The 16,357-nt window shown below is 44.4% G+C and overlaps 1 protein-coding gene across 1 annotated transcript in view; it reads right to left on the bottom strand.

Moving 5' to 3' along the window:
* Slc30a5 (solute carrier family 30 member 5) overlaps nt 1-4,616 on the bottom strand; it is a 28,388-nt gene extending 23,772 nt beyond the window's left edge. The window contains exon 1 of the mRNA XM_038323163.1: nt 4,311-4,616. Within this exon, the coding sequence (XP_038179091.1) occupies nt 4,311-4,387 (77 nt within the window). The 5' untranslated portion in view covers nt 4,388-4,616. The remainder of the gene's footprint in view (nt 1-4,310) is intronic.
* Nucleotides 4,617-16,357: the final 11,741 nt, after the last annotated feature.

The raw sequence follows: 16,357 nt of genomic DNA, 5'->3' as shown, positions 1-16,357 counted from the left end.
AGTCCCGAAAAGGAGGACTGGACATACTTCATAAGGGCAAGAGGAAGCTGCAAAGTAGGGGTGGGAGAGCTTAGGCTTCGAAGAAACCTGGCCCCCAGACTCCTGCTTCCCCACATCCAGGCAACTACTCATTCCCAACCACTAGAGGCCCAACTTCCGGCTTGGTTTGGATGAATAGTCCATGCTCACTCAGTATGTGTTGGATGTTACATATGGCCCTTGGGACCAAGGGAGATCTGGCAGGGTAGTTTCAGGTACAGCCTCATTTCTTCCTCTCAACAGGGAAAGAAGTGCCTTGAACTGATCTACCTTATTTCTGCCTTTAAGGAAAAACCATCCCCTATATTTGAGACAGAGTCTTGTTATGTAGTCCAGACTGGTCTAAAGCTTACGACTCTCTTGCCTATTATATCACACCTAAAACGCAGATTTTTAGCCTAACCCCAAAATCTATAAAAATAATTTAAAAAATTTAGCTAAACATGTTGCATCCATTTAATATGTCTGAATATGAAAGTTAATATACTGTAAACAATAGTAACGAATTTGTCTCAGGGGTATCACTGTGGGCGTTTTTTTTTTTGTTTTGTTTTGTTTTTTTTTTTTTTTTTAAATTTTCGAGACAGGGACAGGGTTCTCTGTGTAGCTTTGGCTGTCCTGGAACTCACTCTGTAGATCAAGCTGGCCTCGAACTCACAGAGATCTGCTTGCCTCTGCCTCCTGAGTGCTGGGATTAAAGATGTGCGCCACCACCGCTGCCTGACCCCTTTGGTTTCTTTTGTGAGAGAATCCCTATTTGTTTAAACCTCTCCAGTTTCCAGCTTCAACATAATAACCAAGACACTTAATCCAGGTTAACACTCTGCCCTCAGGGAGTTCCGGGTCTCCAGGAGAGAATAGGGAAACAGACCCGGGTATATTTACAGAAGACTCTACCTACCTGTAGAGAACTGAAAGGTCTCTTGTCAGCATTTGAGATCTAAGTGTACTAAAGACCATGTAGGGATTAAGAAGAGGGAAGGGAAGGCTATGACAGAGCACAGCACATGTGCAAAACATGAGCACCGAAGGAGGCCTTGAAGATCCTACTGTATTTAAGTTTAGCTCAAACTAGTGATTTAGTTCAGCAATAGATTATATATGACTGAAACCAAAGAAACGGGAAATTATATTTAACATACTTATTTTACAAAGATTATAGAACTTCTGTATAAATAATAAAAATTTCAAAAATTGGTGACTGAATGATATAGATCATGTAAAACACTCATTGATAATATGCTAGTCAGAGTAAGCAAACTTTATAGCTTTACAAACCTCTTCTTTTTCATCTCTATGTATATAAACATATTATTCTATGCACATTTGCAACCATACACATATTCTGACATTGGACTCTTTCACGCAATATATATACTCTGCTATAATTATCAAATTAGGAAAATTATTTTGACATTTTAAACATTGCATTCTTTGACTTTAAAAATTCCCCCTATTACATATATTTACTGTTATTACTGTGTAGGTACGTGTGCACATGAAGCAGGCACTGTCACACAGAGGTCAGAGAACTTGTAGGAGTTGGTTCTCCTCTCCTAAGTGCAGGTCCAAGGGGCCAAACTCAGGTCATATGCCTTGGCAGCAAGCCATCCTGCTGGCTCCAGCATTCTTTGACTTTGAAAGTTCTAGTTAATACATCTTCCTGCTAGACATCTCTGAAACACTGGCTAAGGCTAAGTAACAAATATGAACACGGTAGTTCATGTTAAGCAGGGAAATGACTAGAGAAGGGGAGGCTCTTGTAAAGGCCACTGGACCTCAGGGCAATGCAGGGTATTCAGTTCAGCTCCCGACTTAGAAACCATTATTTGCTATTAAGTGATCTCATAAAAAATGTAACCTATCTCCTCTGTGGTTAGACAGTCCTTCAGTTCCCTAAACTTGCAATCATTAAAATCTGGATATGGGTTTGTAACTCCAAGAACTTCACTTGTCACTGTCACTCATAGTTCTCTAGATATGACAACAGAGGAGGGGTGAAAAGGGGCAGGAGGGGATATACCCAGCAAACATTTACATGTATAAAAACTAAAAAAATTAAAATAAGCCAGGTGGTGGTGGTACACGCCTTTAATCCCAGCACTTGGGAGGCATAGGCAGAAACATCTCTGTGAGTTTAAGGCCAGCCTGGTCTATAGAGTGAGTTCCAGGACAGCTAAGGCTACACAGTGAAACCCTGTCCGGAGAAACCAAAAATAAATAAATAAAAGCCAAGCGCTTGGGAAGATAGTTCAGTGGGTAAGAGCATTTGCTGTGTAAGCATGAGGGCCTGAGTTTGAATCCCCAGCACCCAGGAAAAAGCCAGGGTGCTAACCAGTCCCTGCACTCAAGAGACAGGAGGCTGGATGAGGCTTGATGGCTGCCAGGCTAGCTCCAGGTTGAGGGAGAGACCTTGTCTCAGGGGAAGAAGGTAGTGACAGAGCAGGACACCTGAGTACATAAAACACACATATATACAAACAAAGTAGCACGCTGACCAGACACAGTGGTCTAGGCTTGTAATCCTAGCACTTACAAGGCCGAAGGAGCAGCCAGTCTGGCCACCACAGTATGACATCTTGTCTCACACAGAAATAGGATGCATAATAATAACAATACTAGTCCACTTCATTGAATACACAGTCAAGCATCCACAGGTGTGAGCAGAAGGCGTACATAATACATGAGTTCTGAAACAGGGACTCCAGGTCATTCATTAGTCGTGTGTGACCTTAGGCAGCTCAGTTTCCTGACCTATCAAACAAGGACACCACTTCTTAAGTTTGTAGGGCTGCTGCTGTCAAGATTAAAGGGAGGTGTAGACTAAGAGTCTGAGGGGCCCAGGAGGTACTCAGCTAAAGCTGGCTGTCCTGACCACCAAAGACTTAATGAAGCAGAAGCAGAGACCTTTATTGAAGACATATGTGAACCCAGGCATGAAAACAGGCACAATGAGAAGATCTGATAAATTTTGTTGCAGTTAATAACCAGCCCTTGACCACACAGAAAACTCTGGCAACCTGAAAACTCAACCGGTCCGAGTCAAAATTTAGACTCTGCAATCAACTACAAAAGAAGTGCAACTCTGCTAGGTTAGTAATGCCACAGGCAAGCCGGCCAAGGACGGACACTTCCCATACTGGTCTAAGACAGGAGGCTCTTCTAAGCACACACACTTTTAAACCGCTCACACTCTAACACACACACACATACACACACACACACACACACACACAACCCTTGGATTATATGAGTAAATGAGTACAGCACACTTTACCCTGAAATATCTGTACTTCCTAAGACTATGGCAATGAATATGCTATGAAACCAGCAGTTTCCAACAGGAAATGTAACAATCATCTGATACTTTAGTCTTGTCTCCACAGTCCAATTTTGTGAACTGGCCTAGTCTTGTCCCTGTCTGGTATTTTCCCTCTATTACCAATCATACCAGTAACTCCGACCGCATTTAGCTCTTATGGGCCACTGATTAACACGTGACACGCTATAAATGAATCGCTCAAAATACACGGAAGGCCAAATGTACGCCACAAATCCCGCAGTTAGTTTAAATTCTATTCAGCATGTGTCCTTTTCACAAACCAAAGTAAGCTGGTAAAGCAGTTACTACGTTCCCTATAGGAGCATTATCAAACAATCACTAAATCTCAGAGTACACTGACTGGAAAAACTGAATCTCATTAAAAAAAAAAAACGAAGGTAATAAATACCAGTTTGAATGAAATTGCTGCGCTCTAGTTTACGTATCTTTAACACTACCTCAGAACTTGGGACAGGCCAGAAAGGACACAACTGGCTGGTGCCATAGTACACTACTCAGGCTTGAGGGAAGGGCAAGGAACTTTCACTTCATCAATTCCTGTACCGTACGAATTTGGGGGAAGGCGGCAGCACGCATTTCGTACTATTAAAATAAATTAAGCCCTCCACTCTTCCCCACAAAAACACGGCCACGAAAACCCGACGACAGGCCGGGCTGGACTTTTGCTGTGCTGTACACCCAAGTTCACCGGCTTGTACTTTGGTTTCTCCGCGCGAGACGGTGACACCTTCCGCATAGACACTCGGGCAGGCGTGGGAGAAGGGAAGGAGCCCGCGTTACCGTGGCGGGGAGGGACACCCACGATCGTCTCTCCAGGGGCTGGAAACTGGCAGGCGGCACGCCCCGAGCCCGGACTCCCGCCCGCTCGCGGACCGCAGGGGCAGCCGGCGGGGGAGCCAGTCCGGCACCGCCGCGGGTCGTTCCTTACCGGGCACTGGGCACGTCCACCGGCCCGAGGCCGCCGCCGGGCCCGGCCCGCGCGTCCCCGCCGTACTTGTCCTCCATGCCGGCTCAGGAGCCGCCGCTGCCCGCGCTGCGGGCGCTCCTCATGTCTCGCCGGGGCTCCGGAAGCGCGGGCGCAGGAGCGTCACTCCCCCATGACAGCGGCGCGCCGTCCCCCGCAGTCCCCGCCGCTAGCCCGGGCTCGGCAGGCAGGCACACGCGCGCTGGGCGGGACTAGGCCGCGGGCCGTTCCGGGAGCGCCGTTCTCCGGAGGCAGGACGGGCACGGACGCCGCCAGGCCACGTCATCCGGCCCAGCAGCCCTCACTCCCGGGGGAGTGCCCCATCCTGCGCCTGCGCGCCGGTAAACACGTGGCTCGGGCCGCAGGCTCCTCCCACCGCGCAGGAGGCTGGATCGCCCCGCCCTCTAGTCGCGTCTCCTAGAGGAACCCCGGACGCACTTACCCGTCCCTGTGGCGCCACCTACGGTCCATCTCGGGTACAGCGGGTTCCCGCTGTGCGTGGAATGGGCCGTCCCCTAGAAAATGCACATGTTGTCACTAAACTCAGCTTGCTAGTTTTAGCTCTTTGCGTTAGGGTTCTTCTTAGTTCCAACAGCCTCACTCTGTAGCCCAGGTTGGCCTAGAACTCAACATGTAGCTCAGGCTAACCTCCAACAGGCAGCAATACTCATGTTTCTTACATCTGAGTACTGAATTTACAGGTGTAAATCACGTCTAGGCACTGCTAACTCAAAGAATATATGGAGCCCATCAACTTTTTATGATGAGAAGGCTAAAAGTTTTTTAAAAAGTGTGACTCCCACAAAGAGATAACTATTTTTGGATCTCTGATGATCTATGACACAGAATGGGGGGGGCTGGGAGGATATGTCTGAATTCAGGACAATTAATAAAAACTCAGAGAGAGAAATTGGGGTTCAACCTGAAGATCCAAAAAGCAAAACAGCCAGTCACTGGCTCATACCTTGACCTCAGTCTGAAATGGCGATCCTGCCTTCAGGAATCTCAGACTGAGACTGTGTCTAAGAGCTGTCTCCTACCCTTTTTTTTTTATATTTTCTAGGGCTGGGGTTAAAGGCGTGCACACCTGGTTTCTATGGCAACTAGTACGGCTACTGGGATTAAAGGTGTGTGTTACCACTACCCGGTCTGTAAGGTATGGAGGTTCAAACATGTGAGCCTATTTCTACCTTGACCAAAGGTCAGAGAGTTGGAATTTACCTCGATTCCTTCAAGGTTATTGTGTTTCTACCTCAAACAAAGGTCCCACCTAGATTTAGAGTGGAGTCCTGCTCTCCCAAGGTTATGATCAACAGCTGTGCTAATATCCAGACCTTGTATCTCAGGAACAGAGAAGTAGATATGTTTCCACCTCAAACAGAAATCCAAGGATCCAACTAAGGTTCCAGTTCCGTTAATGAGATAACAATGGATTCCACCCAGGGAGTGGTTTGCTTGGGGAATGTTTCGGTCTAGGATGTGACCTAGCAACAGAATGTTTAACCTTCAACTGGCCTGTTCATTTCCTTGTATCATGTTAATGCAGTCTTTTATCTTACTCCTACTTTTTGGGGTTGGGGTATTTTAAGCAATTGGAAATTAAACGTGAGTGATTTCAGTATTCACCGGCACTCCCTCCGGGTACTAGTGTTGTGTTCTTTTAAAAATGCTGCGGAGTCCCAGGTGGCAGCTGTAGGCAAGCAGCAAATGCTATGAAGTCCCAAATGGTGGTAGCAGGCCATGTGGCGGCAGACAGTGGGCCCTGCGAGCAGCCAGTCCCAGGCAGAGATGGCTGCCGGTCCCTGAGCAGTGGCTGGTCCCAGGCAGGGAGACACATGGCGGGCTGGCAGAAGACAGAGACATGGTGAGGTTGAATATTTATTCAGGGGAGTTATGAAGGGGGAAGGGGGAGGGAGAGAGAGAGACAGAGAGAGAGAGAGACAAAGAGAGAGACAGAGAGCGACAGAGAAGGGGAAGCAGAGAAGTGGGGAGAGAGGCAGAAGCAAAGCTGCCTCTCCGAGAGGAAGATGGAAAAGAGAGTGAGCTCAGGCCGGAAGCTGAAGATCAGCCTGCCTCAGCGGATGGGGAGGGAATGGGCGTGGCTTGTCTCTTAAAGGGACAGGGACCAAAACCATAACAACTAGTCTAATGGTTTCTGTTTGATTATTTTTGCATCTTTGTACTCTTTACTTTTGTCGAGGCCGGTCCCTGACAGTAAGGCTGACTAGTGGGGCTGTTTTACTCCCTGATCTTCAGGCAAGCTTTATTTATTAAAATAAAAGTGAAACGCCAATACATATGTTTATTTATTATATGTTTATTATTTATTATATGTTTATTCATTATATGTTTATTTATTAAAATAAAAGAGAAACGCCAATACATATGTTTGTGGGTTTTATTTAATTGCAGGGCAGGAGCATCGGCAATATGGATAGACTACTCAAATGTAGTGTCAAGGCCCAACACAGAAGGTAGGGTTGTGGGCGTGCTAGTTTAAACAGCTTTATCCTTTTCTGAAAATACAGCTTTTCCTTCAAATCTGCCTTGGAAACTATACTACTTAATTTAGGCACACCCATATAAAAGCTATTCTTTCTGTTGCCAGAGAGTGAGAGATACAGGCATCCGCATCTCTATTGGCCTGAATATCAATACTTAACAACTATGGTCACTTTAGTCAACATGGTGGTGCACGCCGGCATTCCCAGTTGTAGCCAGAGGCAGGAGGATTACCACAAGTCTGAGGCCAGCCTGAACTACATATTTAGTTCTAAACCAGTCAGGGCCCTACGATGAGATTTTGTCTGAAAAGGAACACTCAAAGAAATCAACGTTTGCTGTCATTTGACCTGTCTGTTTAGTTTCTCTCTCTCTCTCTCTCTCTCTCTCTCTCTCTCTCTCTCTCTCTCTCTCTCTCTCTCTCTCTCTCTCTGTCTCTCTCTCTCTGTCTCTCTCTGTCTCTCTCTCCCTCTCTCTCTCCCTCCCCCCCCTCTCTCTCTCCAAGGAGACAGGCTCTCATGTAGCTCAGGCTGGTCTCCAACTTGAAATACAGCCAAGGATGGCCTGGAAGCCTCATCATTGGTGGCACTGCCATTCCTGGAAAAGTAGGAAAAGAAATATCTAAATAATAGGGCTGTTTGGAGGATTTTATAAGTTTATGTCCGAAGTATCCAGAAGAGTGAATGGTGTGTAGGATCACTCAATGAATGTCAACTATTATTCTTTATAGGACAGTCTGGGCTAGTGATTTGGGAGGGAAATGGGGCTTTCGTCAGGATAAACCATGGTGTTTTATCACAACAGAGAAGTAACCAATACACATCTTGAGCTAAGAAGTCCGCCAGTAGAGTCCTGATGAGACCTACTGTTCTATACACGAAAACTAAGCAATGAAACAGTAGCAGCAAGGGCGCTTTGTATCTTCACTCTTATTTGTTCAAACAGGAGCAGACGCACCTATACTTCCGGCAGACACACCTATACTTCCGGCAGACGCACCTATACTTCCGGACGGCACCTTCCTCTGTGTTCTGCACGTAATATGTGACTTTCTCATGTGGAAAACCTTTGCTGAGGTTTTGGGAAAGATTGTCAACCTGTGAGTTTTCCCTTCTTTCCTTCCTTCCTTCCCTCCCTCCCTCCCTCTCTCCCTCCTTCCTTCCTTCCTTTCTTCCTTTTCTCCTTTTAGACAGGTTCCCCTGTAGCCAGGCAGTCCTTAAACTCTGAGGATTTCCTTGAACTCCTGATCCTCCTGCCTCTGCCTCTAGAAGTTTTTTTTTTAACCTTCTAAAATTTATAGCTGAATCCAGGTGCAGTGGTACATGCCTTTAATACCAGTACTTTGGAGACTGAGGCAGGTGGATCTCTGTTGGGTTTAATCAACAATCTGGTCCTCGTAGTGAGCTCCTGGCTGTCCAAGGCCACATAGTGAGACCCTGTCCTGTATATACACATGTTTCTAGGATCAATCAAAGCATTTGACCTGCTCCCCACCACAGTTAGGTCTATCTAGGCTGATAACTGTTTCTGTGTGGACAGCCTCAGGGACCTGCCGACTGGTGGTTTATTCTTTTCCTTCTGGCTGCTCTCCACATTCTGTCATGGAGGTAGCACTCTTTTTCAAATGTAAGTTTTACAACATGCTTTTACTGCTCTGGACCTTAAGGGATTTTCCATTACTCTAAAGACAAACTCAAACAGTGAGCATGGCCGTCCTGTATAGTCCAGCACACTGCTGTTTACAGTCGGCAAGCATCTACCAACTCCGAGGCTCGTTCTCAGGGAGCCTTTCTAAACCCGATGTGGATGTGTGGATCATAAACACTCTAGGTTTGCACAGTGCTGTGCTCCTCACTCTTTACTACTTCTCCTTCCTCCTCTTTTCACTTTAAAAATAATAATTTTTACTGTATGTGTATGAGTGATTGCCTGCATGTATATGCACCGTGTATGTGCTTGCTGCCTACAGAGGTCAGAAAAAGGTATTGATTGGACCTCTGAAACTGGAGTTACAGACACTGTGAGCTCTCATATGGGTGCTGAGAACCAACCTCCAGTCCTCTGCCAGACAACAAGTGCTCTTAACTACGGAACGGTGCCTCTCCAGCCCCTCCTCCTCCTTTGACACAGGTTCTTACTATGTAGCCCAGGCTGGCCTCAAATTAATGCTCTTCAGTCTCTTGAATGATGATTACAGGTTTGTACCATCAGACCCGATTATTCTTTTTTCTTTAAATCAATTAATAACTTATTTATTGGATGTTTTATACACACACACACACACACACACACACACACACACACACTCTCACTCACATTTGGTTTCTTGAGATAAAGTTTCTCTGTGTAGCCCTGACTTCCCTGGAATTTGCTCTGTAGACCAGGCTGGCCTCAAACTCAGAGATCTGTTTGCCTCTGACCGACAAGTGCTAGGATTAAAGGTGTGTGACACCATGCCCTTTACACACACACACACACACACACACACACACACACACACACACGCGTGCGCGCGCATATATATATACATATATATATGTATGAATATATATATTAAAGACTTTATTTTTGTTTGTGGGTATTTTGTCTGCAGTGCCCATGTGGAAGCCAGATTAGGTTTTGAATTCTGGAACTGGAGTTACAGACAGTGGTGAGCCTCCATATGAGTGCTAAGAATCGAAAGCAGGTTCTCGGGAAGAGTACACAGTCCTCTTAACTGCTGAGTCAACCCTGGATAGTCTTTATTTTACTGATATATTAGTTTATTAGTAGATTACTTGACTGAATTTCTTGAGGGAAGAGAGAGTCCATTTTACTTTTTTTTCTTCTGTGCTCCAGTGCTAGAAATAGCAGATATGCAACAATAGCTACTCAAAGAATGAGTAAGTGCTGAAAACAGAAGATACGTAGACAGTTAAAAATTCTGGAATATTTTCTCTTTTCTTTGTGTCTTAGCTGGGGTTTCCATAGCTATGAAGGGACACCATGACCACAACAACTCTTATAAAGGAAAACATTCAACTGGGGTGGCTCACAGTTTCAGTGGTTTAGCCATTGTCATCATGGTGGGAGATGGCAGCCTGCAGGCAGACATGGTGTTGGAGAAGGAGCTGAGAGTTCTACATCTTGATCTGCAGGCAACAGTGAACTGAGACACTAGGTGTGGCTTGAGCATATATGAGACCTCAAAGCCTGCCTCCACATTGGCATTGACACACTGCCTCCAACAAAGCCATACCTACTCCGATAAAGTCACACCTCCTAATAGTGCCATTTCCTATGATCTTATAGGAACCCAATTACATTCAACTCCACATTCTACTCCCTGGCCTCCATAAGCTTGTTACCATATCACAATGCAAAATGCATTTAGTCCAACTTCAAAAGTCCCCATAGTCTATCACAGTCTCAACAAAAGTGGGGAGGGCCTTGGTCCTGCCTCAAAGTGATGTGCTAGATTTTGTTGACATCTATGGGAAACCTTACCCTTTCTGAGGAGTGGTTGGGGTGGGGTGGGGGAAAGGTGGAGGGAGTAGGAGGAGGGGAGGGAGTGGGAACTGTGACTCGTATGTAAAATGAGAAAAGATTGTTTTTTAAATAAATAAATAAATTTATAAAAAAGTCCAAAGTTCAAAATTTCTTCTGAGATTCCAGCAATCTCTTAATTGTAATTATCTTTAAAAATCAAAATAAAAAAAACAGATCACATACTTCCAACATGTAATGGCACAGGATTACCATTCTAAAAACATAGGGAAGGGAGCATACTGAGGAAATACTGGACCAAAACAAGACCAAAAACTAGCTGGGCAAACTCTAAACTCTGCATTTCCATGTCTGCTGTCAAAGCGCTCTTCAGATCTCCAACCCCTTTGAGCTTTGTTGCCTGAGACACCCTTCTTTCTCTTGGGCTGGTTCCACTCCCTGTTAGCAGCTCTCCTCAGCAGGTATCCCACGGCTCGGGCATCTCCAGCATCTTGTGGCTTTCCAAGGTCATCCAGGTTTCACCTTCACAGCTTCATGCAATGGCCTCTGTAAGCCTCCACGCAGGGACACCCCTGCCCCAAGCCTGGCCTCGGCGGCTTTCCTTGGTCTCAGAGGAAGATTCCGTAACCCCTTTCTTCTATCTTTGACTCTAAAGACACCTGACTGAAACTGTCAAGTTCTGCTGCTTGCTGGGGCTGGAACATGGCCTCTCATTCAACTACATCTTCACCAGCCTTTTATTTTCGATGGTTTTCTTCACTGCTATGCTTGGGTGTCCTGAAACTGTATCTGTAGACTAGGCTGGCCTCAAATTCACAGATTTGCCTGCCTCTGCCTCTGGAGTGTTGGAATTAAAGTCGTGCACCACCACACCTGGCTCTAAGCTTTTTTCTTTAATTTCTTTTCACAAGTTGAAAATTTAGCTGAGTGAGTTTTGTCCTGAGATCACCACTCCCTTTATTCCATTTCTTAATCTATTTATCTCCTTGAACACAGGATTTAGCTCCATTCCGCTTCCTGGTGCTCATTTTCTCCTCAAATTGTACATATTGTATTTTTTCTTTCTCAGCTTGCTCCTTTTCATTATATGTTTTCAATGCTGCTATAACCATAGTTAAGCACATGTCCTTGTGATACAATTGAGCACTGTTTGGGTATTTACTCTCTTTTCTAAGCATAGTGTTTTGGAGTTTCAGTTTACATATTATCATATATGCATATACTGTATTCTTTTCTCCCATTATGAAAGCTGCATAGGCTAATAAATGATGTAATTGCACATGCCAAACTCCCCAATATGTGCATATGCATTTCCTTGTTCATGTTCTAAGATGATGGTTTGGTGATTATCATAAGTGTAAAGTTGATGGGGTCCCATTGTTTTGGACTAGCTCCTGAATACATCCCAGCAGATCACACTGAACCAGAGCAGGGTCACCTGCCCTAGAATCAAATGGACCAGCTCTTCGAAAAGCTGACCATAGTTGGCGTGAGTTATATAGAGGTTACTTCCATCATAACCCTATACAGAAAACAGTTTTGGAATGACTACTCAGCTTTTTGTTGTCTGCTTCCCTCATCCTTCCTACCCACCATGTCAGCCTCCCCTCCTGCTCTGATGAGTCTTCTGTTTAACAGGATGAGACGTTTCAGATGCTAGCACTGTAAACAAAAGCAAACTGGGTTATTAATCAAAATTTGTCTTTTGTTACAGGTTAAATAGCCCTTTAGCAAATAGCAGAAAGAGTGAACACACAAGGCAGGTAAAAGACAACTTAACCCAGGGGGCTACAGACAAGCTACTGGGTCTCTTCCTTGGGGAAACATAAATGGAAGCCAAGGTGAAATACAATTCCATGTTCTGTAGGTTGGCAGACCTCAGAAGTGTTGCATCATCAAGTATGGCTGTGAGAAAGAACTCCAGCTCCTTGTGGGAAAGCGCACGGTTGAAGTCCTTCTGCAGAGCCATTTGTCACTACTTACTATGTGGAAGATGCACAGGTGTTTGGTGCTCCAGCATGCACAGCCTAGGACAGCGGTTCTGGGACTGGGATTTTCAGACTGGCAGCATCAACACCTCTCGAGAACTCGCTAGAATCAGAGGAGAAACTCAGAAAGGGGGCAGGAGGCAGCAGGCGGGGGCTAAGAAACCACTCAGGTGATTCTGGTGGACTCCAGAGTCTGTGAACCATCCACTGGAGACAGGCTTGCAAACAGGTGCATGGAGGCAAAGTTATTCACTCTGTCATTGTTTGTAAGAGGGCAGAATGGGGCACCAACTTTAATTCTTGATTGAGTTCCTTTTCTATTGCCATGGCAAAACATCATGATCAAGGCCACTTACAAAGGAAAGCGCTTGATTTGCTTATCATTTCAGAGGGTGAGTCCATGACCATCTCGGCAGGGAGGCAGGCAGCCAGTGGTCAGGCATGGCACTAGAGCATAGCTGAGAGAGAAACGGAGAGGGAGAGAGAGTCGGGGGCTGGGATGGGCTGTTAAAACCTTTAAGCCTTTACCTTCTCTAACAAAGGCCACACCTCCTAATCCTCTTCAAACAGTTCCACCAACTGGGAACCAAGCGTTCAAATACACGAACTTAAGGGGCAATTCTCACTCAAATCAACACAACACCTATGAACATGATGCAGATTAAAAATTATATAGTTCTCTCAAATAAATGATTTAGAATTACGTGTAACAAGTTGAATGAATCAGGAAAACACTGAGTAAAGAAAGGAATTTCAGAAGGACACATGTAGTACAATACAAGTCATAGTAAAGAATTCATGCTGTGGTGTGGCAAGATGTCCCAGTGGGCAAAGTTGCTTCTTGGCAGCCTGAGTCTGATCTCCAGAGCATTTTCCTTTGTCTCTGCACACCCAACCAACCAATACACACACACACACACACACACACACACACACACACACACACACAGGTGAATGAAATGTCATAAAAAATCATGTCAAGCATATGTTTTGATAAGAAATGGTCACTTAGATAATAAAAGCAGGACTACATAAGAGGGAGTGACAACTGCCATGTCAGGAATGTTGTATCAGAACTGTGGGAGAAGAATGAATATTGGATTTTTCGGTGGCTGTCATGACATATAACTTTAATCCCAGTACTCGGGAGGCAGAGGCAGGTGGATCTTTGTGGGTCTCTAGAGCAAGTTCCAGGCCAGCCAGAACTATCTAGTGAGACCCTATCTAAAAAAAATTGTATTGTTTGTATTATTTTTCATTCTGTTCTGTTTTGCAGGACTATGTACAGAGTAGGTAAGTACTCTGCCACTGAACTATGTCTTCAGACCCAGAAATAATTTATTATTTGTCTTATAGTTCTCATCTGCAGTCAGCAGGCCCCATCTGGTGATGTGTCATATTTTTACCCTGGTCAGCCAGCTAGTAATGCTTGTCAATTAGAAGGATATATGACAATCTCAAACTAAACTCCCTATGACACAGGGAGTCTATCAGCTCCTACTACAGAAAATTATAAACCTCTTCACCCACCAGATAGAGTATGATTCTTGTAGTCTCTTTCAGTCTGGGATGACAGCACTCATGCCATGGAAGAATGCAAAGGAAAGTAAATGATTTGCTCCTTAAAAAGAATTTTGGGACCACAGCTCTTGGGGGATAGTTGTGGGAGGAAAGCATGGACTGGAGGCAGCGACATCAATATTAAAAGAAGCCAGTGACAGAACACTGGAAACCCTGCCCTACCTAGCTGGGCTTCATGTAACAAACAGAGCATGCCCAAGAGAAATTCAGGCTGTATAAACATGGGACAAGTAGGTGCTATGTAAATGACTAATAGAGGGTCATAAACCTCATAGACCAGCGCTTTTTGAGTGGATACCTTTCTGCAGCTCAGCCCATTCTTTCTCCTTCCTTCCTTCCTTCCTTCCTTCCTTCCTTCCTTCCTTCCTTCCTTCCTTCCTTCCTGCCTTTTAAAGATTTATTTATTTATTTAATGTATATGGATGTTTTGTTTGCATGCATGTCTGCACACCAGAAGAGGGCATCACATCCCATGAGACTACAGTTATAGATGGTTGTGAGCCATCCTGTGGGTGCTGGAAAATAAACCTGGGTCCTCTGGAAGAGCAGCCAGTGTTCTTAACCGCTGAGCAATCTCTCCAGTCCCCGATTTTCCTTACTTAATAAACTTTCTCTATTTCTAAAAAAAAGTCAGAATCTCAAACTCAGAGGTTTTGCTATATTTAGTGAGTAGCTCTCATCTATCTTAAAACCTCTTTTACTTTGTAAATGATGTCACCTTTACATTGTCATTTTATTTCATTTTTATATTTATGTATTCATTTATTTTGGTATTTTTGAGTCAAGATTCCTCTGTGTAACCCCGGCTGTCCTGGAACTCACTCTATCATCCAGGCTGGCCTTGAACTCACAAAGGTACGTCCACCTCTGCCTCCCAAGTGCTGGGATTAAAGGCGTGAGCCACTACACCTGGCTTATGCTCTCGTTTTATACTGACTTTGAATTAGGTTGTTTCAGGACATGTAACAACATAATTATTAAAAGTATTTAGTAACTAGGTTGGAGGAGATAGCTCAGCCTGGAAAGCATAAGGGCCTGAGTTTGATCCCCAGGACCAACGTAAGAATGGTTTTTGGTGTGTGTATGTGTGTGTGCACATACGTGGTTATGTATGTGGTATGTATGTGTTTGTGTGTGCATGTACATGTTTGTGCATGTGTGCATGTCTGAGTGCATACACCTGGAGGCCAGAGGTTAATAATGGGTATCTTCTTCAATTGCTCTCTACTTTATTTTAGGACAGGGTCTGTGTAGACCCGGCTGGCCTCAAACCGAGAGCTCCGCCTGCCTCTGCCTCCTGAGTGCTGGGGTTAAAGTCTTTGCCATCATGCCCCACGGTGTCAGACCCCCATACTGAATCTCTACCTTATGGACTGGGCTAGGATGACTGGCCAATGAGATCTGGGAAGCCTGATACTGTCAGGCTGCACCCAGGTTTTATAAGGGCACTGGGGATCCAAAATCTTTATGCACTTTACCAACAAAGTAATATCCCAAGCCCCATTTCCCCAGACTAGTCTCTCTTGCTTTTCTTATGTTTTAAAGACAATTATTTATTTGCGTGTGTCTGTGCATGTGTGTGTGTGTGTGACATCCATACACATGTATACCACCAAGAGGAAGTCAGAGAACAATTTAAGTGAATTAATTTTTCATTTACCTTTATGTGGATTCTGGGGTCAAACTTGGGTCATCAGGTTTGGCAGAAAGTGCCTTGACCTGCTGCCATCTTGCTGGGTCTTTCTTATTGACATTAAGGATATATATATATATATATATATATAATATATATATATCCACATATATATAATATATATATATATTTTAATATTCTAAGGCTATTTAGGAAATCCCTTGATTCTAATACCATTTCTGAAATTCTTGTCTGGAGTACCTTAGGGTGCCAACAGTTAATAAAAAATATTTTCTAATCCACCACTTATTGATACCCACTACATTTTTTATACTCTATTTTTTGAAATTATAATTTAATTGTAGCACTTTCTCTTCCTTTCCTCCCCCTATTTCATCTCATGAGACCCCCCTTGTTCTTGTTCTCTCTCAAATTCATGGCTTTTTCTTTAGTTGTTGTAACACCACACACACACACACATTCCTAACACACACACACACACACATACACACACACACACACAGAGACACACATTCCTAATACATACATACACACACAGAGATACACATTCCTAACACACACACACAAACACACACACCTAAATACATAAGTACAACCTTCTCAGTCAGTATAATATTTACCTGTATATATATATATATATATATAAAACTCAGGGCTGACCGCTTGGTATTGGATAACCAACTGGGGCCTCTCCTGCCCTCAGAAGTTCTTTGTCTACTGTTGAGGCCCCATGACCTTTCATGTTAGCCGTATCTATTGTTGCGTCGTTGAGGTCTTGTATAGGCAGCCATGGTTTTGAG

The sequence above is a fragment of the Arvicola amphibius genome, chromosome 3 (assembly GCF_903992535.2).
Source record: "Arvicola amphibius chromosome 3, mArvAmp1.2, whole genome shotgun sequence".
Taxonomy (NCBI): domain Eukaryota; kingdom Metazoa; phylum Chordata; class Mammalia; order Rodentia; family Cricetidae; genus Arvicola; species Arvicola amphibius.
This window is presented reverse-complemented; position numbering and strand designations above follow the sequence as displayed.